The sequence below is a fragment of the Camelina sativa genome, chromosome 6, assembly GCF_000633955.1.
Source record: "Camelina sativa cultivar DH55 chromosome 6, Cs, whole genome shotgun sequence".
Classification (NCBI taxonomy): domain Eukaryota; kingdom Viridiplantae; phylum Streptophyta; class Magnoliopsida; order Brassicales; family Brassicaceae; genus Camelina; species Camelina sativa.
In genome coordinates, this window is record NC_025690.1 from 25,527,241 (window position 1) to 25,554,581 (window position 27,341).

The following is a 27,341-nucleotide window of genomic DNA, read 5'->3' on the forward strand; positions in this document are numbered from 1 at the left end:
CTCCAGCAGACGCTCGACACAAACTGTCCATTGTCATCAAAGTATTCGTTTCCAGAAATGGGATCCACGGATCCAAACTTGTATGAAGTCATTGGCATCGGTAAGGATCTATAGTAACTATACACCTGAGATGCAAAATCAAAGTAAAGAGGGATGCTTTTATAAGTCATAACTAACTACAATATTCATATCATCAAGGTCGATGAAAACAACTTAAGGCACCTTTGCGCGCATCTATCATTAAGTATACTAAGGTTGGATGACAAAAGACGTATACTAAAGGTTGAGATTTTGTGTTATATATGATAGATACCTCATTGGTCTCTGAACCACAGGCTATGTATCCGTCCAAAACCGATAATCCGACGAAATTCTGCACAGGTAATGATTACACATCAGAACAACTAATGATGTCGGATAAGGTGTTAGAGGTATTAAAAAAGAACTGGGACTAACCTTCTGATTTGTATGTCCTTTATACGTTGATGAACAAGCACCAGAAGATAAACCAGAGGAATTTGTCTTATTTAAATTCCAAAGCTTGAGAGAGTTATCAGTGGAAGCAGAAACAATGGTTTCTGAATCCATAAATTTGACATAGCTAACAGCTTTCTCATGGCCAGCCAATGTGCACCACGGAGTTTTGACATACCGAAGATCATAGCAATAAACTTTGTAATCAGCAGACCCAAATGCCAATAAGTGATTCGAATAAGAAGAGAATTGCACACAACACACATTTGCTGGACTCCAGATTGTGCCTAATGACCGTTTCTGCATTGCCATCAGAGAAAAAAATATAAGTTCCACTTTGTTTGGATAGTCATAAGTCTAAGCAGAGAATCATAATTTCTGGAGTTATACTGATCCATAAGTAAGAGAAAACAGCAGGCTGATATACATAAAAATTCTTGCAATTTTAAGAGATATGAGTAAGAGCCGTACCTCATTGATGCTCCAAAGCTTCACCGAACAATCATCACTTCCACTGACAAATTTTGTTGGGTCAGATGGAGAAAAATCAACTGACCAGGCTCTCTTCTGATGTTCTGTGTACTGCGAAAATCCTTGTCCAGTCCCGGCATCCCATATCTGCACTCACCAAGTACCATACAGTAAGAAAGAATCATGTGTAACCATGCAAAAATGTATTTCACTCTCACTTAAACAGCTCAATTTCTCTATTCTATCACAAGATTAACATTACCACATCACATACAGGAAGAAAAAGCACAGGAGGTTGGTCCTATAGATTCTAACGTGCAACAGATGACGATGGTAAATACGAAAGATTCGAAACTTGACACAGATAGGTGAATCAGTTAAATTCTAAACGCACCTGAACTACACCATCGTAGTCAGTCGAGGCCAAGTAGTTTTTGATGTAACTATTCCAGCAAACACAGCTTAATTTAGATTTGTTGACCATCTCTACTAGTGGATAATGAACACCCACAGATTCATTCATAAATGCATTGAAGTCAAAAATCTTGATCTTCTTTGATATCCCAGCTGCTGCTATGTGTTCCTCATCAGGGTCAAAACTCAATGAGCAGACTACACTTGCAGAGTTTAAAAGGTCTCCACTTCTTATTGTCCCACAAGTTTCAAACTTGCTGTACCGAGCATATTTGCACAACCCCTCAAAAAACACTTCCAGTTGATCAGAAGATTTTCCTTTGGTTCTCATATCCTGATTCTCATTTTGGTTTTCAGAGCACCTGTCCCTGTCCTTGAGAATGATTTTGTCAGAACGGGCACTAGCAGCAGAACTTGACAAGTTGATTTGTGATCGCATGAAGAAATATGCATCTTCAAGTTGACGGATATTACTCATCAGCCTTTCTGTATTAGCAGTTGGTACAAACAAGGCGCCAGAAGTTGTACAGCGCTCGTTGAGGGGAGATGATTGCACTCTTCTTTCAATAGCTCCATGAGATCTCACCAGAGATGCATTTGAAAAAGAATATCTTCGCTCGGCCTCCTTAATATCATCCTCCAAGGTCTGGATATCTTGCATAAGCTTAGATGCTTTTTTCTGCTTTTGCTCTTCTAGCGAAGACAAAAAATGAAGTAACAGCTCAGATATCTCCTCGTCAGCAGCAGTCGATGTAACTGAATTATCTTCGCCTAGCAACTCTGACTTTAGTATTTCTCTGTCACAGAAAAAGAAGAGACTGAGAATAGAAAAAGAAACAAGAAGATAATTCACACAGTGGCATGCCAATATATCTGCGCAGTTATAGGGAAAACATTGAATAAAATTGAATGGAAGGTATCCGGCAAAGAAATCTTAGAGACGACTATTTTTGCTAATGGAAGGTCCACACATTTTCCTTTGTACCACTCCTAGTAAATATTCATCCACATAATTTATTTCAAGGCAGCATTCAGCTACATACCTGGCTGTTGGTCGGGAGGTGGGTTCAGGATGTAGAAGCCAAAGACAAAATCCAGCTTCCTTTGGGTATTTTGAGAGAAATGTTGGTGGGAGAATCCGATGACGTAAATCTGCCATCATTGCAGCATGCATCTCACCCGACTCGCAATGGCATAGCAACTGAAACAACCAATGGTCCAACTAGAGATGTCAATAAGCGTTTTCACATAAAAGGATCAAATATTAGCTCTGTCGTTCAAAGGTCAAGCTCGACTAAAAAACATCACAAATGCCAATAAAAGACTGTAAAAAGAAATGGAAACTACCCAAAGCCTGATATGTTACATCCTTTGTGGTAAAAAAAAACAAGCAAGTAAACTAAAATCTTATGAAAGCTAATAAAACAGGTACTTGTCCATACCTCAAACAGAAGAACACCAAGAGCATATATATTTGACTTTTCTCCGATATCTTCTCCATTTATCTCCTCTGGACAAGTATACCATTGCTCTTCTAGCCATGTAGACATAGACTGTTTTTTCGCCATTGAAGACACACTTAAATTTTTGATATAGTTTTGCTGTTGGAGTTCGCAACTGTCTGGATTTCGTGCATCAACCACATTCAAATCAATCACAGGGCTTTTTCTTTTGAAAGGTCTCCCGGTTGAAGTAGCCTGAAGCTGATGATTCCCTGGAGAATGGACATGCAAGTCCATTTTTCTTTTCCTCAAATCCCTACCTCCATTAGATGATGAGTCATGAACCACTGGTCTCCTCCTCCTATTCAAATCTTCGTCAACATCTGAGTCTAGATCGTTCTTTCCAAAAGTACCAATATATCTAAGTTTCTTGGATGGGACTAACATAAAAAGGGATGGTCTCAAGTCTAGCAAGAATAATCCTTGGGAATGGGCTGAGTCAACAAGCTCCACCAGCTGCCTAAACAGACAAATACCATGTCTTTTCTCTCGTTTAGCATAACTTGATCTAAGAAACTCCCTCAAACTGATCCCACTGGAAGACTTAGTATGATTCCCAGCACCATGTGATACAATCCCATTTCCTTTGGGACTTGATTTTGGAGTCAACACATCGTGATGAGTAGGAGACTTTTTTTCTTTGCTTCCTAAATCTTGATCAGAGACAAACTCAGGATGAGTCTCCTGAGTTTTTCCTACAACTCCTTTCCCTTTCAAAGCTCTTTTAAGTAACAACTGAGAAAAATTGGAAGAACTCACAGGAGATTTAAGTTGGACACCTTCACCGATCAATGCAGGAGGTCTCATGATGCTGTTCTCACCAGCTGCTCTCAAACGTTCAGAAAAAGCATCAAGATTCTGATCGGTCCTCCTAGTGATAAAAGGTTTAAGGTTTTGCCTCTCAGAAGGAGCACCGGCAAGCTGTTGTCTGATTCTAGACAACATCTGATCCATGTCACGAGGTTGAGAAGAATGATCAAGATCCACATCTCCTGGTTTATTATTATTATAAGAAGACCCAAGACGGTAGAGATGCTCAAACTTGCCAGCAGCTCTAGAAGTATCCATCCCTTGAACCGTCCTATAGTTTCCCAACGTCAACTCTTCAACAGAAAGCTTATTATTATTATTAGCAGCAGCAGAATCCTCGGGCTTAGTAGTGATATCAACAAGATTCCTGTGAGCAGAGCTCCCAGGACAGTCGCTCCTCATAGAATCATTAACAGTTTCAGAATCAGTCACCATGTTGTTATTATTATGATGACGAGCATCAAGCTTACAAGGAACATCATCGACGACTCGTGGTTTCAACTGTAAGTTGTTACTAGCAACTGTTTCTTCACCAACTCTTTCCATAACAGGCATCCACATGTAGTAGTAGTAATACTTAATAATAACATGAATCTACAGCCTCCATACCCTAAATCATCATCATCAGAATCGAATCGTATCAGAATCTCAAACCGATAGAAAGAGGAAGAAAGCAAATAAATAAATAAAAAAACCCTACTTATTACTAAATTCATTGTGCATGTTCAGATTACTAAAACTAGTTTAAAAAAAAAAAAACACAATTAGTTCCTGATCCCGAAACGTATCCATAAGCGTAATCTCAGGCAGCTAATCAGAACAAATTAAACTACGATTATGTATTAAAAAATTGGAAAAAAAAAAAAAAAAAATCAAATCGCTTACAACGATGAAGTTGGCAGAAACCGAGAGATCACAAATTCAGATCATACAGCGAAGCGGTGATTCCAAACTGTGTGGAGACAGAAGAAGCGAAGAAACCTTCTTGAACGAAGCAAAATTCAGAAACACACAGAAGAAGAAAGAAGAAGAAGAAGAAGAAGAAGAAGAAGAAGAAGAAGAAAGGAGCGTGTGAGGCTATAATAAACTTGTTGTAATCTCTATCTATCTCTTCTAGTAGAAGAAAACACAATGAATCTCTTCTTCTCTAAACTAAACTCGCATCGTTCGTCGTTCTTCATTCATTCCTTATTTTATTTTTATTATTTTTTTTAAAAATTGTTATTTTTTAGGCTTCGAAGCCACATATATCAAAATCATATGCTTTTCTTTTATTCTGGCGGACAATTTTTCGAACATTATTTTATTTCATTTTATATATACTTTATTGCAAGAAAAGAGAAAGATTTTTTCGTCTTGGCCGCCCAATTATTATTATTTTTTTTGTTTTGTTTTAAGTAGAGAGAGGGAGATTATGAGACCAGATTACGTTGATAATCATTTTAATTAGTGACATCAGCTATAGAGACGGAGCTGTTTTTTGGTCTTATTTACGGAAAATGCCACTTGTTTGGTAAAGCAAATACGGTTGGGTGTAAGGGGTAGGATTGGTATAATAAATTAGGAATGTTGCATGGGGGAAGTAATCTTTTTAAGGGGATATTTGTTAAGAGGAGGAGATTAAAACACGTCGACGTCGCTTAATCTTATTCGCAATTCGAGGGAAGAGGGGTCACGTGAAAGATGTGGAGATTAATACGCCACGCTTTTTTTTCGAATAAACTAACATTACATCCTCCCACAGATCCACACCACTTAATGGGCTCAGACTGAGCCCATTTTATGGCCTGCTTCTGAGTTTTTTTTTTTTTTTTTTTTTTTTTTTTTTTTTTTTTTTTTTTTNAAATAAATAAATAGATATCGTCGATACTAGTAGTAAATTTCTTTTAGAATCTTAACTTCTCTACCATCGAATCTTTAAGAGGGGAATACATTACCATTACCACTCAACAAATTGCAAATTTATGCTTTGACCAAAATAAAAAATTTGCAAATGTATTAGACGTAATTTACTAGTCCTGGGCGTTCGAGTATTCGGTTCGGTTTCGGATATATCCATTCGGTTCCGGTTAGTTTGGATATAGAGGTTTAGTATCCATTCGGTTAATTTACTATTTCGGTTCGGGTTCGGTTCGGTTCCGGATATCCGAAATAGTGTAATATAAATTTTTAAATATTATTTAAATAAAATTTGATTATATTTTAACAAATATATCTAAAAACTTCCTGATATTTGATTTATTTCAAATATTTTGGTATTTTTGTCTAAATATATATGGTTTTTTAGTTTACTTTTTATTACCTTATATAAATTAACACGTAATACAAAGCTAAAACTTCAACGTGGTGCAGTGGCCATGTTGCACACTCCAGTTTGGAGAGGTCTCAGGTTCAATTCTCGGTTAAAACATAATTTTAGTACGTGTTCGGTTTGATTCGGATAACCGAATGAATATCGGTTCGGTTCGGTTAATAACCGATATCCATGGATAATTAAAACACTATCCAATCGGTTATTGTCCACTATCCATACCCGAACAGGAACCGAAATTTCGGTTCGGTTTCGGTTCGGTCCATTCGATTCGGTTTATTTGTCCATGACTATAATTTACTATGAATGGACTAATTTAGGGACTAATATAGCGTTCTTTCCCGATAATTGTATCTTTTTTTTTTTTGCGTCTTTTTTTTTTTGGTTTATGGATTCGTCTCGCGAAGCTAATCGCAAACACGATGACGACAAGAAAAGAGAAGACGAGATCATCATGTTGCACTTGCACACGAGGCTCGTGAGTCTAGAGCACGTGCCAACAAGAGGTTTATAAAAGAAACAAAGCTGATGGAGAAGAGGACGCATGTGCTTCATCCCATGGCTAAAGATTTCAGGTTATAGGAAAAAAATTATAGAAATTTGATTAGATTCATTGCTTGTACCGTTGTACGTAGCTGCTCATGTCCTTGTTTATGACTATAGTGTGCAGGCACTACAGGAAAATGTGAAGGCGCATGCCTCACCTGTGATTGCCCCAGAAGATGAATACAGTTCTCTATTCTATCGTTATCGAAATTTTGTTATTGTGTGAGCACTATATTTAAAGATGAAAAAAGAAACTCGCGTTAAGATATTTTTTTGGCCTAATCAAATGTAAGCAAGTATATATCATTTAATTTGTAAGGGAGATGTAAATTCAATGTAATTCTAACCTAAACATTGCATAAATTAACTTAGTGGTGGATCAAATGCATGCCAATGAAAATAATAAACATGTTAATGCGAAATGAAATGATGTTAAATTACGATCACGATTCACCACCCATGAGATCGACCGGGTATTCAATTAAGGAGACGAGATAAAAGCTAGTTCTCGTAGCAAACTGCTTACAACCAGATTATGGATGTTGGAAAGATTCGGTAGTGTCTAACGTCTCCAATGCGATCGTGCTAAATATGCGATAACACTGAAGTTGGGAATATGATTACTCGCTCTATTAACCATTTTTTTATTATGAATTATCTAGTTGATCATGATGAACATTAAATGTTCTCCATGTTTATATGTAGATTTCAATGGTAGCAGAATATGGTTTTCACCTATCAAGAGATATCATGGGATGAAGTGGCTATACGGTGAAGAAATAGCGTTGGATGATTTTGTGCGGTTGGCGAATTAGTACTTGACTACTTTCTTGATTATATATTTTTGTTTACGCGGTTTGCTACTATAAAAAGTAAAATTCTTCATATAGATACAAATGAGATTTAAGAGGTCTACAATGGTCGGTGGCTGGCTAACTATATGAAAGTATGTATAGACGTTAATATGTTAGCAACCACGTAAACAAAAATAAGATTTCCGAGTATACGACATAAAAAAGATGTATGAGGTTTTATTCAAAGACGATCCATATATTTTGGTCATAAAAGTTCCATAACAATAAGTTAATAGGTATGAATAGTGTATGTTAATGTTCTTTTTAGTTTATACGCGCAGTTGTCTCAGCACGTTCAAGGAAGTAATATCACATTAAGGTTAATAATACTTGAAATTCAACATCAACATGAAATTCCTCCTGCGTACCTCTATATATCTATTTCGGATTCGTAAATCATTATGAGATTCATAGGGAGATTCTTCTTCGACGAACCACAACCACAAATATTAATATGCAGCATGATTACAGCTAATGACCTCTACCTAATCTCTCCCTTAATCGGCCATTATTAAATTACTAGCTGAATAGCTGACGTCCACAACCTAATCCACATTAATTCCTTTTTTTTTTTTCTGTATTTCGCACAACATGTCAACATGAGATATTCAAACAATGTAAATTTTAGTTAGAATTAATAAACAGCACCCACATTAAATTTTCGGATCGGCACACTGACCCTGAGCGACAATAATCGTGCGGCGGACTCGGAATCTAAAACCCAAATTCACTAGCATATATAGAATTAAAAATTTCTTATAATAGTTTGATACGGTCGGTCGAATTAATGTTCCATATAGAGTACGTATAACCTGAATTTAAAACACATAATACATAAGTATAGCGTATTTTATATACAACACGTTTAAATGTAATGGTAGAGCTTTTTGGAAATTATGAAAATTCTAATTTGTTGAGTTTAAAGTGTTACATCTTTAAAATTTTCGGCTAGCCGTCTAAGAGAAAAGATGTTCACACGAGGCATTTGAGAAGATGATGACTAGAAAACAAACAAAAAAGCGATTATAGAAAAAGTGGCCGGAAACGGAATTGCGTAATAAATGAGGGGTCGTTTTCGCAAAACCTATTTTTGGTCACTATGCAATAAGAAGTTTGGGTTCGTCACTATTAATGAGTTATGACACGGTCTCCATTATTATGACATTTTAAAAAATTTCATCCATTTATTTATTATCTTTTCTGTTCCTCTTGTTATTCTAGTATAATTTTTTTTGTTGTCCTTTTGGTATTATCTTCTATGCGTCTGTGAAACGAATTGCGTATACTTTACATTTAAAAGAAATTTTAATACAATGCAAAGAGTTACAAATATCATATTTTAGCATTAATAAAGGTCGATAACATCTAGAATATGGTATTCTGATAAAATGTCAAACAGGGTTAAGGAACAATCATTTGATACGTGCGTGAATCTTCACGAGCTCTTATTTCGGCTATATGTGTACTTTATTGTTCATTAAACTTTTTCCTTACCACCCTTTACCTTTTCATTCAATTGTTTGATGGGTTTATGTTTATTAAATGCAAATTATAAGACTACCCTTTTCCTAACGATTTGACGTGGTACAAGGAAATGGTTCAAACGTCATAAAATGCAAAGCCCTGGATATACTATTACTAATTACCTCCGAGATTTAAATTAGGATTTTGTAAATTCTCAACAAAAAGATTGATAATTTTAAATATATACCAATGACATTGTAAACGTTAAAAAATCTCATATATATTATACAAAGTTATAAGCAAACTTTAAATTATTGATTGACCTAGACTGGCATTTTTTTATGACTGGAACTATAGAAACGAAGAAGAAAGTGTCTGGAATGGTTGTTTACATGTGTTTCTTTTGTCAATGCATCATATTTGAGTGGTGAACACATCATCAATGTTATTAATTAGTACAAGCAATTAGATTACATGTATGGTCTACAAACAAGCTAGTAGTATATATAGATATACGTTTTTATAAATTGCTGTAAACTGAGTCGTTTTACAGGATATTATAGCTGTCACATTCATATAGATATTAACTCAGGAATAATTTGCGGATATTTTGATATCTAATTTGTGATTTCATTGGCTAATTGTAATTTGTAAAGCTAAACAACGTACAAATAATACGTCTAGAAAACGAGACAACATATAATCTAACATCCACGTGTCCACTATGAGTAAAATCGTAAAACATATTCGATGTACTAATTAATGACAAACGTATATAGACACTAATATTTGTCGTAATTAAACGAGAAAACTAAGCTTATTGCAGAAATTGTGTGTCGTTTACTTGTGGGTCTTGTCATAATCACTTGTATCAAGTTGCACGTTAGCCCGTATGGAACGTGAGGACGCTCGTATTCGCACAACTCAAAAGCTAAACTAACTAAAATTTTCTTGTCGCCTTTTTTTTTTGCTATAAATAATATACCAAGGTTGTACATAAGTTCTATGTTATAATGGATACCAAAAAAAATATATGTTAATATTTTGTGGTGACGGAGGTAAATGTAATAAGTTTAATCATAATTTTAAGGTTAAACTAATAATGATTACGTCATACTCATAACGGTCAAGGCCTCAAGGGTAAACTATCGTTCGTCGTAGTGGGGACGACCGGTGGGGAAAACAACATTTACAGTGACGATGATATTTATGAAATCATCCAATAAACTTATTACTGTTCGCTCAAAATTTGAAATGTGAAATACTCAAACTAATTCATCTACATCGATATTGGAAACAAAAACAAAATATTTAAACCACTACCAATATCAGTGTGACATCAAACGCGTATCAGAATTAATTTTACTTTGTGGTTGAAAGTAAAAGCAAATCAAACTAATCCACAACAACACTAAATTAACCAGTACTCTATTAGTTTAACAAAAATGTCATTTTGACAGATTCACACAATTTTTAAAAACATCAGAACAAGCAATTTAAATTGAATAAATAGTTTTAGGTTAAAGATAAATTAAAAAAAAACTTAGTATTAAAAGATTTTGTAAAAATCTAAATAGGATTTATTTAGTTTGACAGCAATAAACAACATTTATTAAGTAGCTGATTAATCTGTTACTGATTAATCTGTTAAAAGACCTGACTTCAGATTTTTGAAATTAAATGACCCAAAAAAAAAAAAAAAGTTGTGGGCGCGTATAAGTGGAGCCTACGCAAAACTAGGCAGTAGGCACGCTTTGTAATTTCATGAAACAATTGGGGGCGAAAAGAGAGAGAACGTAAAGAATGTGACCGACAAATATATTTAAGAGCCGAGACGAAATCGAACTGGACGGCACTCGCGACGTGTAAGCACAAAACGCACTTGGGTTCTTTTTTTAGTACATGCGGTTGGTTCCTGAGGATATTTTTCCAATTACACACTCCTCCGTGTAAAAATGTTAAAAGTTAAAGAAAGCTTATCAACTACCTAAATGAGTCTCTATCACTACGATAATCCAGTTAGAATATCAGTGTCATTTTGTTTTCTTTTGACGTGTGTTGGACTTGGTGGATCCATTTAGCTCATAACTTTAAATATTGGAGTATTAAAATTAATTTCCACGCACAATTGTTTTTCTTCGTTATTGTCCAAATAGTATGAACGAGAGAGCCAACATATACTAATTAGATCTTGATAAGCAATTAGGTCACAAACAAATATATGAGAGGTCAACAATAAAATTTTGTATGCATGTATCTTGGTACAATACTTTTCTTTTAGCTCAAAACATTAATGATGAGCCTTGGGGAATACTTATGAGTTTTGTGTTGACTTGTCATGCATGTAGACAATGTTTACACTTCTTCAGTCAACAAAAAAAAAAAAAAAAAAAAATTGAACGTCTTTGAAATGAAAATTTCTACTGATTTCAATCAGTTCATGATTGTCACGGTATAAAGTTGTATGAAATTGACGAATGAAATGAAGAATATACTGAGAAAAGATCATATATTGTATTTTCTTATATTTTGTTTCTCAAAGGTTGGTCCTATGTTTTATTTATTCAAACTAAACTCTGTTCCTCAGCGTCATTAAAATGAGAGTTTCACTTGTAAGCAAAAGAAGAAATAAGAACTTTGTTTTGTAACTCAAGAAGAAGATATATACGATGGAACTGATTTTAACAGAATTTGGTAGAAATAACAAAAACTTACGAACCTCACACATAGACTTTGCGAATCATTTAAATGAGTAATGTAAACATCTGGGAGGAACTAGTATGATTTATTTTTTAGTCTACGTCCCCGTGTTTTCTCAAAAACTAATCAAATACAGTAGTATAATAGAAAAAAAAATCTGATAAAAACCTCTTCGTCGTTGTTTAGTTATAATAATAAACCTGTGGTCATCGTGTGATTTATGTAATACCAAAAAATCAACATTAATCGTAAGCCTGTAATCAAAGGGCTACAGCCTACCGTTAAGTTCAACAAATATACTTTGTGTTTATACCACCGGTTGTGATGTGAATTAATCATTAATGACCACGTTTTGACTAATTCAGATTTGTTATTATTATAAACAACGACGAAGGGGTTTTTGTCAGATAAAAACAAAAACAAAACAACGACGAAGAGGTGAATAATTTAACATGTTATGATTCTCGTCTTGAATAAATTATGACACTATATATGCATGGTATTTCTTTGTTAGCGAAATATTTTGTTTTTTTTTTTGTTGTTGGGAAGGATATTTTTTTGTTTGTTGTTGAAACTTGAAACCATTACATGTATTTTAAGTAAATAAAAAGTCACTAAACCAATACAGAAGAATTAAAGAAACTAGTAGTATAATATAATATTCCTAACACAAGTTGCCTTTTTCCTAAACTACTTATGGTTGAGAGAGAGTTAATAGGTTGTATAATTTTTATTGATAAAATAAAGATTTGAAACACCCAAATGTAGGAAAAGAAAGAAATAGAAGTAGTCCACATGCGATTATTTTGGTTCATGGTATGGGTAACATGAAAACGCGCGTCCAAACAAAGCCTTACGATAACAGTAATAAACTAAAGCTGTTTTGGCATAGAGAAGAAGAACCAAGTAACAAAATGACATTATCTGACGATGGTCCTAAAATCAAGAAAATAACTTTACGGATTGGACACAACTCATATCAAGAACGAAAGAAAAAAAAATCTGGTCGGAGAAAAAAAAGGGTTGTTATTAAATTCTAATTTATAAAAAAAAATTAAAGACTTCAACAAAATCATATAAAAGTGAATAAATAATATATTTTTAAAGATTTTTAAAGAATATTTTATAGTTTTGTTGATTAGTTTTTTAAAATCTTGTAAAATGCTTTAAACAATCTCTGTATTTTTAATACTTTTTGACTTTATTTTGTGAATAAAGTAAATAAAATCATGAACCAATATCATAATAATTGTATTCATTAACAATTCTAAATTCTTTTGTTTTAGTTGAATAACACAAAACTTTTAATGACTTTATAAAAGTCTGAATCCAATAACCTAAATTTGTTAAGATTTTAAATGACTTTTTACAAATCACAAATTAATAATACTAAACTTTAGTATAGTTTAACAAAATTTTGTAAAATGGTTCAAACAATTTCTGTATTTTTGTTAAACTTTTCATGACTTTATTTTATGAAGAAGTGTATAAAATCATGAACTAATAACATGATAATTGTATTCATTGACAATCCTATATTTTTTTGTTTTAATTGAATAACACAAAACTTTTAATGACTTTATAAAAGTTTGAATCCAATAAACCAAATTTGTTAAGATTTTAAATGAATTTTTACAAATCACAAATTAATAACACTAAACTTTAATATAATTTAACAAAATTTTGATCTAATAACAACACATCAAATTTAAAGTTTTTAACTTTATTCAAATCTCAAACCCATAAGACTGCTAAAACAAAAAAAAAAAAAAAAAAAACCAGACAGGAGAGAGATCCCATCGGCGAGAATTGAGATACACACACTCACAAAAGAAAAAGAGAGCAGCCAAAGTAATTAACGGCTTTCACTAATCTATCGCCTTCGACATCATCTTTTCTTTTTTTTTCTTTACCTCCTCCGTCCTCTTTTTTTTTCTTTCTTTTTCTTTTTCCTTTTAAAAAGAAAAAAAAAATAGAAATGGTTTGTCTATAAATTTCACAGCTATCTCTTGACTTTCCATAATCACACTCAACTTTGTTTTCTTATTTTTCTCTTCCTATCTTCCACTAAACTATAACACCACAACACAGAGAGAGAGAGCTCGCAGCAGCAACAAAACCAGGTACTCTTTTCTGACTTCTTCTTTTTAATCTTGATATATTAAAGCTTTACGCTTTCATTATTCCTTACTAATTCGTTTCTTCTGATCGGGGAAAAAAAAACACTCTCCTGATTTCTCCGGTTCCGACCTCGTTGACTTTTTCTTCTTCTTCTTTTGTTCAGATATAGATTCCAAAAGTTCTCTCTTCTTACTTCTTCAATCTGAAAGATTCTGATTTGGATGTCTGATTATAACCTCTAGAAAGAAAAAAACTATTGGGTTTCCTCTCCAAAAAAAACCCCCTTGAATTCGTGATTACTTCCTTGCTTAGTTTTGATTTGATATCAAGCTTTCCCCGAGTCATCAGATTAAGAAGAGTTCACGTAGATTCCGCAAAACCGTTTTAGCCCCCTTTCTAAAAAAAAATAAAACTGCTATAAAGTTTCGAATAATTTTTTTCCAGAAATCTTTTGAGTTTCTGTTGTAATAAGATTTTTTTTAAAAAAAAACTTTCCCTTTATAGATGCTCTGAAACATAAAGACCTTTTAAGTTTCTTTCTTCCTTCCTTATTACATTCTCTGTCCCTCTCTCTGCAATTTTTCTGTCAGAATCTGATCACTTTTTTGTTTTTATTGGTTTCTAATTTAGGATGTTGGAGAAGGTTGAAACTTTCGACATGAACAGAGTAATTGATGAATTCGAGGAAATGACAAGAAACGCTGATCAAGTCCAGAAACAAACCTTGGAAGATATTCTACTCAAGAACAAATCCGCCATCTACTTACAAAACTTTGGTCTCGATGGAAACGCCACTGACCCTGAACAAGCTTTCAAATCTATGGTTCCTTTAGTCACTGATGTTGAGTTAGAGCCTTACATCAAAAGAATGGTCGATGGTGACACTTCACCTATTCTCACTGGCCACCCTGTTCCTGCCATTTCCTTGAGGTTTTCTATCTAACTTACTTGCCGTTATTTACATCTGTCATTCTTTCTTACCAGAGATTAATGAATGAATGAATCTTTTGTTGTGCTTATAATCTAATTAACAGCTCTGGAACTAGTCAAGGCCGTCCAAAGTTTATTCCTTTCACTGATGAGTTAATGGAGAACACATTACAACTGTTTCGCACTGCTTTTGCCTTCAGAAATAGGTAGGTATAGTGGATTAGTGATTGTGTTCCCCACATTAATACTCTTTTCTCTGTTCCACCCATTCACATGAACAGAGCAACTAATAAGGATGTAATGTAATTACCACCGACTCTATGCCTTATGTTTTTTTTTTTTTCTCTTGTAACAGAGAATTTCCGATTGACGACAATGGGAGAGCTTTGCAATTTATCTTCAGCAGCAAGCAGTACATATCAAAGGGAGGTGTCCCAGTTGGAACCGCAACCACAAACGTTTACCGGAACCCTAACTTCAAAGCCGGGATGAAACCTATAACGTCTCTTTCTTGTAGTCCTGACGAAGTTCTTTTTAGTCCTGATGTCCATCAAGCCTTGTATTGCCATCTCCTATCCGGAATCCTCTTCCGAGACCAAGTTCAATACGTCTTTGCAGTCTTTGCTCACGGTATAGTTCACGCGTTTAGAACCTTTGAACAGGTTTGGGAAGAGATTGTTACCGATATCAAAGACGGTGTCCCAAGCAACCGTATAACTGTCCCATCAGTGCGTGCCGCGATGTCCAAGCTGCTCACACCTAACCCTGAACTAGCCGAGACTATCCGCACCAAATGTATGAGTTTGAGCAACTGGTACGGACTGATTCCCGCGCTCTTCCCTAACGCAAAGTATGTTTACGGGATCATGACTGGCTCCATGGAGCCCTATGTGCATAAGCTGAGACATTACGCGGGAGATCTACCTCTAGTGAGTCATGACTACGGTAGCTCTGAAGGATGGATTGCTGCTAATGTTACACCTAGGTTGTCTCCAGAGGAAGCTACATTCGCAGTGATTCCAAATCTCGGTTATTTCGAGTTTCTCCCTCTGTCTGAAACAGGGGAAGGAGAAGAGAAACCAGTTGGTTTAACTGAAGTCAAGATCGGAGAAGAGTACGAGGTTGTCATCACAAATTACGCAGGTACATATATATAACGTTGTTTTTAAGTCCAAAATTCGTGTTATATATTATTTGTCTCATAATGGATGCTTAAAGTCCCATTTGATCCATATTGCACAGGGTTGTATCGATACCGGCTTGGAGATGTGGTAAAGATCGAAGGATTCTACAACAACACTCCCCAGCTAAAATTCATATGCAGGAGAAACCTGATTCTCTCGATCAACATCGACAAGAACACAGAACGAGACCTGCAGCTTTCAGTAGAGTCCGCTGCAAAGAGACTCTCGGAAGAAAAGATCGAAGTCATAGACTTCTCTAGCCACGTCGATGTCTCGACAGATCCAGGGCATTACGCTATATTCTGGGAGATTTCAGGTGAAACAAAGGAAGATGTTCTTCAAGATTGCTGCAACTGTTTAGACCGAGGATTCATCGATGCCGGTTACGTTAGCTCCCGCAAATGCAAGACCATTGGACCGTTAGAGCTGAAAGTTGTCGGAAAAGGAACTTTCAGGAAGGTTCAAGAACATTTTCTCGGGCTTGGTTCGTCAGCTGGACAGTTTAAGATGCCACGATGTGTGAAGCCAAGTAATGCAAAGGTTCTCCAAATTCTGTGTGAGAATGTGGTGAGTAATTACTTCAGCACAGCGTTTGACTAAACAACATTTGTGATGATATCAAGAAAAGTGGTTTTTACTTTTTAGTTGGTTTTTATTTGTCTTTCTTGTCTTCATTGTCAATATAGTTTCTTTAAGTTATTTAATTGAGCAAGCTTTCTATCTTTTATAGAAGAAATATATGTATCACAGTGGTCTTTACTTTGCTTTTTGTGCAATCAGTGTTTGGGAAATAAATAGGTTTCTGATGTGACGTTACCTTTTTTTTTATTGTTAAAAATTAAATCAAGATTCGAATTTGATTGCAATTAAGATTGGAGAATATCATTCGGATAATCTATTTTAGTTCGATCTGACCTGAGCCAAATTAAAAGTTTGATATACGAAACCGAATTCAAATTTAACACCATACTATTAAATATTAATAAATGAATTTAGACATAAAAGTTTGGTGCTTTTCTCAAAAAACAAGAATCAAACAATAGAGTAGGCTGAGTAGCTGCAGAGAAGAAATACATTGTGGTAGTGGGGTGATTTTGTCTGAGAAGCTCTATACGTGATTATGACATTAATATTGGTGGGACAGACGTTTGTTAAGAGACTTCTACTGATTACGAAAAGTAATCTAAGATTTACCTGTAGTCCCACTAACACAAACAACAACTCGCTTATATATGAGTTTGGACGACATATATATGATTTACAACATGTTGAGTTGAAGACGTATTAGTATATATGTGTTTTATTTATATTTTATAACACAAGCATGGTCATTCAAGTTGGTTACAAGTCTGAGCATAATAATTAATGCTTGGTATAAATTAAAAATATTGGAAAGGAAAAAAGTTCATAGATTGTGAAACCAAAAAAACTGAATTTAGAAATTTACTATCGGTCCACAAGATGATCTTTGTAAATTGTAAATCCAATATAATGATATCAAACGGCGGAAATGCTAACCTAGATGCTAACTATATATGTTGTATATGGGGACATATTACTATTTATCCACTCTCATGTTTATATAATCATATGTCTGAATCTCTGATCAAGCGACCTACCGTAATTTAGTGGATTAATACGTACGTACGTATGTTTTTATTTTTGTAGGTATGTATTATACTCCACGTTATATAAAAACTATAAATTATATAATCAGACAGCTATATATATTACATATATTCGTACAAAGTACAAACTAGTTGATTAGTGTTTATCCATATTTTCAGATTTTTTTCCTAGGAACGATGATGTATATTTCCTTTACGTATCGGCCGGAGTACCAGACCACATGGGTTCATTGCATTTGCGTACGTTTTTTTAATAACAAATCTGTTGTTTCTTTATATGATTGTTTAATACTATAGCGTACCATGATCTTTACTTGGAAAACTAAATATTACTTTCTCAGAAAATGTTTGACCCAAAAAAAAAAAAAAAAAAAANAAATTATAGAAACGTCTTTCAAATTCTTTGCCATTTGTATCAGTTGATATGTCAAAAAGTAAAGGGGAATGAATATATTGATATTTTCTTATTTTAAAATAAGAAAATAAGAAAAAGAAAAAGAAAAAATAACAGCTGTATTTTATTATAAATAAACAGTAGTAACAAATCTGGGTATTATTAAGTAAATACATGAACATCTATCCACAATTATGTAGCTCCTGATTTGCAACTAAAAATAGCCACAATAATTATTTACACAGACTGACACATACACACAAAAATTAGCAGTCCAGGCCTATATATAACAAACAAACTTCGATACATGAACAAAGCAAAAAAAAAAAAAAACCTTTAAACACTTAAGAAATCGACTTTGAGAGAACTCTTTTAGTCTTTCACCGATGACAAACACAAAAGTCCATGCAAGTAACTCATAATCGTGATCATAAAATCTGGGACTGTGGGAGTCCTCTCTATGATTCTTACGAACTCGCCTCTTTTGCTCACATCATCGAACGTCGTCAACAAATGCCTTTATCTCCTCTCGCTCGACAGTGTAAGTCTGGTGTGACTCTACGAGCTTTGATGAATAAAGATAATGAAGAGTGTTCCTCTGCGTCGACTACGACTACGAGGGTGCGTGATATTAACAGGAGGAAACGTTGGTGGAATGGAAAGAAGAACGACGAAAAGAAGGAACGAATCAACAAGAAGAAAATGTTTGCTTGTTTTTTTTTTGCTATCTAAAAACAAAAAAAAAAACAAAAAAATTGTTTACTTGTAGTTTTTTCGTGGAATTATTGTTACAATAAGTAAGTTGTTCTTCTAATATGTACGCAAGTCATTTTTCAAAAAATATGTACGCAAGTTTTAATCTTTTTTTCTCGAGTTGTTTTGTGTGATGAAAATATATTGCGTTTGTTTCAGAGATCTTACTTTAAGATAAACTAAGATGTGATATAAATTGGGAATAATTCATTTTGCTCCCAGCCTCCCATATAACTTTTGTGTAAGGATTTTTTTCTTCTATAACGTTCGAGTTACGACTATAAAATATAGTTTTCGAGTAGCCCACTCACCAGATTTTCAAATGGGTCTAAAGCATTACCTTTCGATTAGTCAAACAGAGTGATTTAGTAAATTTGCAGAGAATTGATCTTTGGCCTAAAGCTACAAGGCAACTCTTCCTCGAATGAAAACCATTAGACTAGACCACCACCACTTGATTAAGTTTAAGGATCTTTGTTAATTAATCTAAAACGTTTATGGTCGAAACTCAGATAGTACCTATAGAAAAGAGATTATCGGAATATAATTAAATTCTGATAATGTTTTTTGTTAAGATCAAAATATATAAAAGTTATTTTATAGTCCTATGATAAAATTAAAATTAATTCTGCATTCCCTAAATATAAATGATTTATTAATAATACAACTATTAAAAAATCATTTATTAAAAAAATACAACTATTATTGATTTATTCCAACTACATTTATTAATCGTTTAAGTTGTATTTTTTTTAATAAATGATTTTGGTTGGTATTTATTTACTTTTTCTGCCTAGTAAAAAATAAATAAACACCAGATATGAATTTTTTAACGTTACAAAGAGAGTGAGCAAAAAGAAATACATATGTTCCGAGTGGGCTTAAGGTTACTCCCTAAGAGGCCCATATTTAGGGTCCAATCCCTAGTACAAAGCAGAAACCTTATTGAGTGGGAAGTGCGTGAAAACATAAAAGCTACTCTATTTGCTTTTACCTTTGTATAAAGTAATTACTAGTGTAGCCTTCGGTTCAACGACCATCTTCTAATTTTTGTTTGTTGCTTTGTTTCTTTCTCGAATGAAAAATTGGAATAAGCTTGATTCGTTTCCCTCGTTCAGTCTTTTGAAAAATCTTCGTATCTTAATTTTTGACAATAAAGTCCTCAAAGTTTCAAACTACTTACAAACAAAAATAGCATAGCAGCTTTAGCTTAGAAATTCAAAATCAGTATAACTATATATAAAAAACTAAATGAGAAATAGACAACTAACCACTTTTCTACCACACTATCATCAATTTAATGTTTCTCTCTCTCCCTATTATCGTTTGGTTTCAAGAATGAAGAAGGCTAGGAGACTTCTTCATCTCTTTAGAGACTTGACAGCAATAACAAGTCTTCTTAGTTTATCTTCTTGATTGTTGAGTATATTTCTTGTAAAAGCTGAGTGACAATTTTGTTTCTGTGTGTTTGTTTAAATTTCTTTTGGTGATGGCCGAGTCGACGATCCAACTAAGGCTGGTTCGCTGTCCCAAGTGCAAGAATCTCTTACCAGAGCCTAAAGATTGCTCCTTTTTTCAGTGTGGTGGTTGTGGAACCGTTCTCTGCGGTTAGTTTCCATTTTCATCTTCTCTTTAGCTGAACTTTGTTCAACTACGAAAGCATAAATTTCGAGATTAGTTCTTGTTTTTGATTGTTTCAACCACTCTTTTTAAGTATGTTATGTCGACGATTAGGTAAAAAAGGATAAAACAATTCTGACCCAACAGTGTTTTTGTTTGTTTGTTTTGTTCTGTATGTAAAGCCAAAAACAAGGACCGTGAAGCAGATTTAGTGTCGGTTGAGTCCGTGGATAATAACACAGCCAAAGAAACCGAAGTTAACTCTGGTTTAAGTGATGATGAAAAATCTGATTCAGATGCTTCATTAAGACACCAACATAATGGTCCAACAGAGACTTGGGATGTTCACAGTGTTCCTAGTTCGAAACTGACTGTTGTTAATTCTGATGATAACGATTCTCAACCGGGTTCGGCTCAGTTTAGGCGAAGAGCAACAAAGAGATGCGATTACGAAGGTTTCAGATTCTCCACTTGTAACTATTTTACAGATCCTCTGTCTAGTGATGAAGCAATTGATCAAGACAGAGCTGGACTGGTGAGAAAATTGGATAAGCTAAAAGAACAGCTTCTTCAACCTGAAGAGCAGCAGCTCTCGAGTTCGTCTTCAAGATTCAAAAAGGCTCCATTGCGGTTTCTCAGTTCTGGGAAACATGTTGCAAGTTCTTCATATTACCATCATTATCCAGAACCTGAACCTCCATGTCTTTACAGCAATAATCCTGATGTTTCTCTGCGTGGTCCGACGCATAATCAGTCTCATGTTCCAGTTTATGGAGACCCTCTTGGGATCCAGATGCGTGAAAGAACTCTGAAGCCATCTCATCTGCACAACTCAAGACAGTATATTGCCAATATTAATGGTCATGATTTGTTTGATACACATCCTCGAAATGGGATGTTACATCAATCAACTTGCTCGTGTTCCCACTGCTATGATCCATATCATAGAGCTTCAGGCTCAGTGTTTCCTCCCTCAGGATTGCCTGATGCTCTGCCTAATGCTGGTTTTTACCCTCATGAGAGAAGTTTTGGTTTTGATACTTCATTGCATAGTCCGAGAACCTTTGTTCCGCATCCTCCTGGTTCTCAATCTCCTGGTCCACAGCTCCATGGAAGATGCCACAGTGGATATGGGGATGCGCGAATGAATGCTGTTACTCGTGTTCGTTCCCGTAAAGCAGTCTCATCTTCAAGTGGTACTCGCCTAATCCACCCTGTGGCTGGTGGTGCACCATTTATAAACTGTAAAAACTGCTTCAAACTTCTGAAATTGCCAGAGAAAACAGATTCTGCGACGAGAAAGCAACAGAGAATTCGGTGCGGAGCCTGCTCTTGTGTAATAAATTATTCCTTTGTTGATAAGAAACTCGTTCTCTCTACGGATCCTGCTTCAGCAAAAAAAGCAGAAACTCATAGTAGGCTGAGTTGGGTAACTTCTGCTAACTTCTCTTCTGATGACTATGATAATATTGCTTACGAATTCCATGCAATGGATAGAGGACTAACCGACGTATCAACTGGTCTGACTTTGAATTCTGACAAAGCTCAAGAAATGCAGACTGCGGATTCTACTTCTCCTAGTGTGTCTGAAGACGAGCTAAGTTCAGACAGTTCAACAGAGAAAGTTATTTCTGAGATGGACGTTAATGATTACTCTCACAACAATGAAGTGTCTCAAGATTCTGCCAATGACTATACAGATGATCAAGGAAGAGCCAAGAAGGGTGGATTTGCGAGTATTGTGAAGAATAGCTTCAAGGATCTGAAGAAGTCTATACAGAACGAAGGTAGAAGTGATGTCTCAGTAAATGGGCATCCAGTAGCTGAACGTCTGGTGAAGATGGCAGAGAAGCAGGCTGGACCAATCAGGCCAGGAAACTACTGGTACATGAGGTCCTTCAATCTCTTTAATTTTTCTCACCTACTAGGTCTGATGGTTATCCCCTGTCCTGTTGCATGGTACCAGGTACGACTACAGAGCTGGATTCTGGGGAATAATGGGAAGTCACTGTCTTGGAATATTACCGGTAAACATCAAAAAAGGAATTGTATTCTTCAGTCTCTCTTATGTTCTTCAGAATGTGTAATAAAACTGGCGAGTAACACCTTTCTTACAGCCTTTCATTGAAGAGCTCAATTACCCAATGCCAGAGAATTGCGCTGGCGGAACCACAGGAGTCTTTGTGAACGGAAGAGAGCTTCACCAGAAAGACCTGCGCTTGCTCACTGCCAGAGGTCTCCCACGCGACAGAGATCGATCCTACACTGTTTACATCTCAGGTAGAGTGATAGACGAAGATACCGGTGAAGAGCTAGATAATCTTGGCAAACTTGCCCCAACGTAAGCTTCCCCACAAAGCCTATACCATTTCTCTTTATCCTTACCATTCTAATTCATGTATCTGACTTTGATGCTAACATGGTCAGGGTGGATAAGCTAAAGCGTGGGTTCGGGATGAGAGTTCCAAGGAGAGCTGCATGAAGCAATTCCAAGAAATGTTCATGAAACTCCCGTTGTGTTGTTGTACTTGTATCTCTGAACATCCGTGTTTGATTATACTAACACATTCTAAGCTAAACTTTGTTCTAAACTCCTACAGAGACTTATAATCAATGTAAAGAATGAGCATGAGGAAAATGAAATATCATTATTGGCAACAAGAATCTAAAACACCAAAAAGATGAGTGTATTCGAAAGCTTCCAAAATCATTATTGAGCCTTACTACAAGAACTAAGCGTTTCAAATCACATGATTAACACACCACATTTTTCTGTAGCATCTTCACATTTTGTCTTCTCACTTGTTTGTTGAAACATTCTTCTTTTGCTCCCCTTTTGTTACCTGATCATCAAAACTCCATAAGTCAAGACTCCAAAACTCGAATTTTGGATCAAAAATACCAGAAAAAAACTAGAATTTTGGTTTTTATGTAATGAATATCATAGATACGGATCAAAGTCGAAAACTTTATAGCGTTGCAATTTGATTTCTGAATTCAATCCAAATAAAGGCAATCCTGATCATTCAATTGAACCTATGAAAAACAGAGTATTTTCAATTATAGGATGATCCTCTCACGGCTCAAGGTTCGAAAAAGGACCAATCACTAACTCATCAAGAGTATTTGCGAATCCGAATAAGATCAAAGGAGGGAAAAAACCAGCAAATCTAGATCTAACGACCAAACAAGAGATAGAGAAGGAGAATACGTTTTGCAAGACGAATCCGACAGCGACGGCGGCAATTACGGCTCCTCCGAGGATAACCGGTGGACCGGACAGCAAACTCCACTTGCGGTAAATCATCCCTTTCTCCTTCGTCTTCGTCTTCTTCTTCTTCGGAACTTTTTCGTTTTGGTCTTCTCCGACTATATCAATCCCTTTCTTTGATGAAATCGACGACACAAGTCTCTATTCGAGATTGGGCTCGTTACTCTTAGATATCAATTGGGCTCAAGGCCCATACTAATATTATTGATTTGAAACCTCGGATTAATTTAGTTGTGGTGATTTAAAATTAACTTCGTTGAATGGAAGGAATCATTAGTTTCTACTGTTTCAAATTCACTCTTTTTTTTTTTCTTTTTTTTTTTCCGATTCAAACAGTATATTTTGACAGATAGGGAAAAAATTATACTTTTGAAAATGTTCATCCAAATAATTGCATCTTTATAAGTTTACAAAGCACTTTCATAATTCAATCACTCAAATGTCTTTCTAACAAAAAGAATTAACAACTTAAACATTTTGTTCACAAAAAGAAAAGAAAAAACAACTTAAATTATCAAATAAACCTTAATACAATCATTTCTTCATTAATTGTCATAAAGTACAATCCAACTTCATAGAGAAATTCATAAACCCTGCTGAAAAAAGAAAAGGGCCAAACTCATGTAAAAATCCTAAACTATACTATACTATAAACCTGAAATTAAACCCACCATCTATATATAATTACTGCCATCATTGAAGCGACAATTACATTGACCAATCATCAAAGGGCAGACCACAACCAATCCTGATCGATAATATTGTCCAACGATGAGAAATACGAATCTGCAGTTTCAGAATTCTCAAGAGAAGCAGGTGCAGTTACAATCTCGCTTGTGATTCCAGATCCTGATGTCGCAGGAGAAAGCTCTCCCAAGAAAAGGTTACTTTTCCACTGGCCATTCTCATTAAACTCATGGTTAGGGAAAGAAAACGTTCTGAAAATGTTCTTCTTGTTCTCCAGATCTTCAAGATTTATCATCACTTCTTCGGATTTCTTCGGTTTGATTTCTTCAGATCGCTCAGTGACATTCACTCTGTTTCTTTCTTCTTCGAACATTGAAACAGAGAAGTTCATGGTCGTCGTTGTCGCTTTCGGGGATGCCATGTTGTTGTTACAAGTATGGTTTCCGAGATACTTCACTTCGTAAACCGAAGGATCTGTGTCTGATTTCTGAACTTGCTTCACTGCTACACAGTTTTGTGTGAATCGATGCGTGCATCTGTAATATGCTCTGTAAATAAACAGAGAGACATAGAGTTTAGCATATTCCCCAAAAAAGAAAGAAAAAATCAAAACTTTTGAAATTCCCAAATAGAAGAATAAGAATCGATGGTTACCTAGGGTTTTTGGATCCATGAATCTCTTTTTGTCCATATTTTCTCCAGCAATGACCATCTTCAATTGAACCATTGTCTTGTCCTGTTGCAACAAAAACCTTAACTTTCTCAGTCTTCTTCTCCGATGTTTTCCTGCAAAAAGAAAAAGAAAAACAGAGGAATCAGAGACATGTAAAAAAAAATCCCTTGGAACTGAAACAGAGACAGAGAAAGAATCAATCTTATACCTCTTTTTGAACATGATTTTAGAATCCTTGTCATCATCGATCTCAGGGCTTCTTCGTTTAAGGGTGTTCTTGTCTTCGTTGAGGCTCAACATGAAAATAGCATTCTGGTAAATACGGAGGATCTCAGAGATCAAGGTTTTGTTTGAATCAGCAGAAGAAGAAGTGTGTTTGAGATTGCTCATCAGTTGATTCGCAAGATCTTTGCCTAGTTCCAGTTCACTTATCACAAGTTTCTCTTCCATCATCATCTCTGCATTCACTCACTTACAAAAGAATTTAGAATCTTTTTTTAGAAATTCTCTGTTTTCTTTCTTTTTCTTGAGTGAGGTTGGTTTGTGAGTTTCGTGTGTTAGTGTCTGGGGTCTATTTATATACATGGACGAGATGAGATTCTGTGATTGTACTATGCCCTTGTGCTGCTTAGTGCTTAGTCAATAAGTTCATTTATTTTTATTTTTATTTATTATTTTTTTGGTTTTTGTAAAGCTTAACCAAGAAGAAGTTGTGTGGAAAAGAGAAGGATCTTGGATAGAAATTGTCGTTTGCTCCAAAAAAAAAAAATATATATATATATATATATATTGTCAAAAGGTAGGAGACTATTATTTTCACTAGATTATATATTTATATATTGTGCTAAATTTGTCTTAATAATAAATTAATAATGTTGGAATGAGTCTGGTGGGTTACTACTCGTTTCGGTTAACACAAGAAAATATATACAGTAGTTGCTAATTCAATACCTTTATTAGGCTATATATATTACTATAATCATTTATCTTTTTATTGTCGATCTACAAATTAGACCGACTAATGATCATATATCAACTACTTATCTATTAAGCGTCAACTATATCACCCCAATCACAATAGAAGACCCCAAATCTGGTGAGTCTCACTCATCCGGTTTAGCTAACATATCTTATTTTATCTATAGAATTATTCAAGACGACGAGTGAACCAATAAACTAAATGCTTGAAAGACCTCCCCTGCCAGCGTTATTAGATCCGGGTTGAATGTCTTTTGTTCCGCTGACGTGAAGACCCGTACGTGATCTCATTCCAATTATTGCGTCACTTCTAATATTACATTCTTTTTTAAAAAAATATTAGCTAAATTACACGCTTTTATTTATGATACAAACAAATAACTATTTAAATTTACAAACATATAGTTCATTTTGTCAAGAAAAAAAAACATATACTTCATTTATTGCATATACTTGCATGTACTCTTTAGCTATTCGATTCACATATATATTTCCAACCATTTCATATAGGTTTTTGATTATATAGTTCGTTATATATCTATGGGTTCAAAGATCGAAGTTATAGTGCCCCTAAAAGCTAAAATCAAGAATCTATGGATCAGATCAAACCATGCAGGTGTAGTTTTGAGAAAATAGATCAATGTGTCTTTTTCATTCACACAATTGACAGTGACGTGTTTATCATTATTAATACGATTAAATTCGAAACCACGATGATTTATCATCTTGTGGCATTCACCATCGTATTTGAATATTTAGAATCAAACAAAAGGATACAACACATACGGAAAGAAAAAGAAAAAAAAAACAGGTAAAACAAAAAATATGAATCACCAAAAATACAATCTATTGATTCGGAATTTATTAATGATATGTTATAGTACCAAAAAAAAGATAGATGAATTTTTAAAAAATCTCGAGACTGATAAGCTGAAAATTTACGCTTACAATTGTCCATTTTGTCTTTTCGTTAAAATTTTACAATTGTCCATGTTATATGGCAGAACATATATCAGTAATGTCGCATGACACTTTTTATTTATTTATTTTTAAAATTTAAATTTTGCTCAAAGAACAAAGAAATTTGTGTGAATCTAGATGAAACCTAACCTTATGCATTTGCCATATTCATCGTGCTGAATTCGTCAGTTTAATATTTGTGGACAGTAGATAATATTGATAATATCCACATTGTATGTATCCTATGTTCCTCAGTTATAGAGACTTTGTAGCTTTCTGAGTCCAAACTAATTTTTTGGAAGTAAGTGTCTAGAGGCGGCTGCTTGAACTTAATTAATTTACTCAATAGAAAATATAAGTTTAATATTTTTCGTAACTGAATGTTTATTCTACGACGCGTCTACTGCTAGTTTAACGCGTCTGGTCAAAAGAATAGTTTATGACTAACTAAAAATTAAGTAAAATGGCCGAGTGGCATATGCACATGGCCTCTTAATTTTCGCGGAAAAATAATCACTGTAATCACAATTGTCAAATAATTAGTCATGTATGCATATGGACTATATGATTTGTTCAAAAAAAAAAAAAAAAAAAAA

General features: G+C 34.6%; 7 protein-coding genes across 7 annotated transcripts in view; 4 read left to right on the forward strand and 3 right to left on the reverse strand.

Moving 5' to 3' along the window:
* Positions 1-4,893, reverse strand: part of LOC104793609 (protein SUPPRESSOR OF PHYA-105 1) — a gene marked incomplete in the record, with an annotated part of 5,621 nt that extends 728 nt beyond the window's left edge. Inside the window, 7 exon segments of the mRNA XM_019226880.1 lie at positions 315-373; positions 457-774; positions 946-1,092; positions 1,340-2,156; positions 2,403-2,560; positions 2,802-4,281; positions 4,557-4,893. Of these exon segments, the coding sequence (XP_019082425.1) occupies positions 315-373; positions 457-774; positions 946-1,092; positions 1,340-2,156; positions 2,403-2,560; positions 2,802-4,232 (2,930 nt within the window).
* LOC104793610 lies at positions 6,371-6,743 on the forward strand. Its single transcript, XM_010520005.2, is given in 3 exon segments — positions 6,371-6,436; positions 6,439-6,557; positions 6,653-6,743. Coding segments are annotated over 3 exon segments (204 nt in total). The 3' UTR covers positions 6,672-6,743.
* On the forward strand, positions 13,560-16,592 carry LOC104793611 (jasmonic acid-amido synthetase JAR1). Its single transcript, XM_010520007.2, has 5 exons — positions 13,560-13,669; positions 14,298-14,597; positions 14,702-14,803; positions 14,953-15,740; positions 15,840-16,592. Exons 2-5 carry the CDS (start codon positions 14,299-14,301, stop codon positions 16,379-16,381), a joined length of 1,731 nt encoding a protein of 576 aa, XP_010518309.1. The 5' UTR covers positions 13,560-13,669; position 14,298; the 3' UTR covers positions 16,382-16,592.
* LOC104793612 lies at positions 18,137-18,700 on the forward strand. The gene has a single exon (XM_010520008.1). The coding sequence runs from the start codon at positions 18,209-18,211 to the stop codon at positions 18,533-18,535; it is 327 nt and encodes a 108-aa protein (XP_010518310.1). The 5' UTR covers positions 18,137-18,208; the 3' UTR covers positions 18,536-18,700.
* On the forward strand, positions 19,787-22,905 carry LOC104793613. The gene is made up of 5 exons (XM_010520009.2): positions 19,787-20,163; positions 20,359-22,060; positions 22,143-22,203; positions 22,294-22,517; positions 22,604-22,905. The coding sequence occupies exons 1-5, from the start codon at positions 20,046-20,048 to the stop codon at positions 22,656-22,658; spliced, it is 2,160 nt and encodes a 719-aa protein (XP_010518311.1). The 5' UTR covers positions 19,787-20,045; the 3' UTR covers positions 22,659-22,905.
* Positions 22,806-23,560, reverse strand: LOC104793614 (succinate dehydrogenase subunit 8, mitochondrial). Its single transcript, XM_019226881.1, has 2 exons — positions 23,388-23,560; positions 22,806-23,019 (listed from the first exon to the last, which is right to left on the reverse strand). Exons 1-2 carry the CDS (start codon positions 23,481-23,483, stop codon positions 22,975-22,977), a joined length of 141 nt encoding a protein of 46 aa, XP_019082426.1. The 5' UTR covers positions 23,484-23,560; the 3' UTR covers positions 22,806-22,974.
* On the reverse strand, positions 23,959-25,371 carry LOC104793615 (probable WRKY transcription factor 46). The gene is made up of 3 exons (XM_010520010.1): positions 25,016-25,371; positions 24,789-24,920; positions 23,959-24,682 (listed from the first exon to the last, which is right to left on the reverse strand). The coding sequence occupies exons 1-3, from the start codon at positions 25,261-25,263 to the stop codon at positions 24,172-24,174; spliced, it is 891 nt and encodes a 296-aa protein (XP_010518312.1). The 5' UTR covers positions 25,264-25,371; the 3' UTR covers positions 23,959-24,171.

What these genes read in the sequence shown, in the direction of transcription:
- LOC104793611 (XM_010520007.2), top strand. Translation starts at nt 14,299, where the DNA reads ATGTTGGAGAAGGTTGAAACTTTCGACATGAACAGAGTAATTGATGAA. An exon ending in GTTCCTGCCATTTCCTTGAG is followed by an intron (nt 14,598 to 14,701) that starts GTTTTCTATCTA and finishes TCTAATTAACAG; the next exon opens with CTCTGGAACTAGTCAAGGCC. An exon ending in TGTCATCACAAATTACGCAG is followed by an intron (nt 15,741 to 15,839) that starts GTACATATATAT and finishes CATATTGCACAG; the next exon opens with GGTTGTATCGATACCGGCTT.
- LOC104793615 (XM_010520010.1), bottom strand. Translation starts at nt 25,263, where the DNA reads ATGATGATGGAAGAGAAACTTGTGATAAGTGAACTGGAACTAGGCAAA. An exon ending in AAAATCATGTTCAAAAAGAG is followed by an intron (nt 24,921 to 25,015) that starts GTATAAGATTGA and finishes TTCTTTTTGCAG; the next exon opens with GAAAACATCGGAGAAGAAGA. An exon ending in CATGGATCCAAAAACCCTAG is followed by an intron (nt 24,683 to 24,788) that starts GTAACCATCGAT and finishes GTTTATTTACAG; the next exon opens with AGCATATTACAGATGCACGC.
- LOC104793614 (XM_019226881.1), bottom strand. Translation starts at nt 23,483, where the DNA reads ATGATTTACCGCAAGTGGAGTTTGCTGTCCGGTCCACCGGTTATCCTC. An exon ending in TCGGATTCGTCTTGCAAAAC is followed by an intron (nt 23,020 to 23,387) that starts GTATTCTCCTTC and finishes TTTGATGATCAG; the next exon opens with GTAACAAAAGGGGAGCAAAA.
- LOC104793612 (XM_010520008.1), top strand. Translation starts at nt 18,209, where the DNA reads ATGCAAGTAACTCATAATCGTGATCATAAAATCTGGGACTGTGGGAGT.
- LOC104793613 (XM_010520009.2), top strand. Translation starts at nt 20,046, where the DNA reads ATGGCCGAGTCGACGATCCAACTAAGGCTGGTTCGCTGTCCCAAGTGC. An exon ending in TTGTGGAACCGTTCTCTGCG is followed by an intron (nt 20,164 to 20,358) that starts GTTAGTTTCCAT and finishes CTGTATGTAAAG; the next exon opens with CCAAAAACAAGGACCGTGAA. An exon ending in ATCAGGCCAGGAAACTACTG is followed by an intron (nt 22,061 to 22,142) that starts GTACATGAGGTC and finishes GCATGGTACCAG; the next exon opens with GTACGACTACAGAGCTGGAT.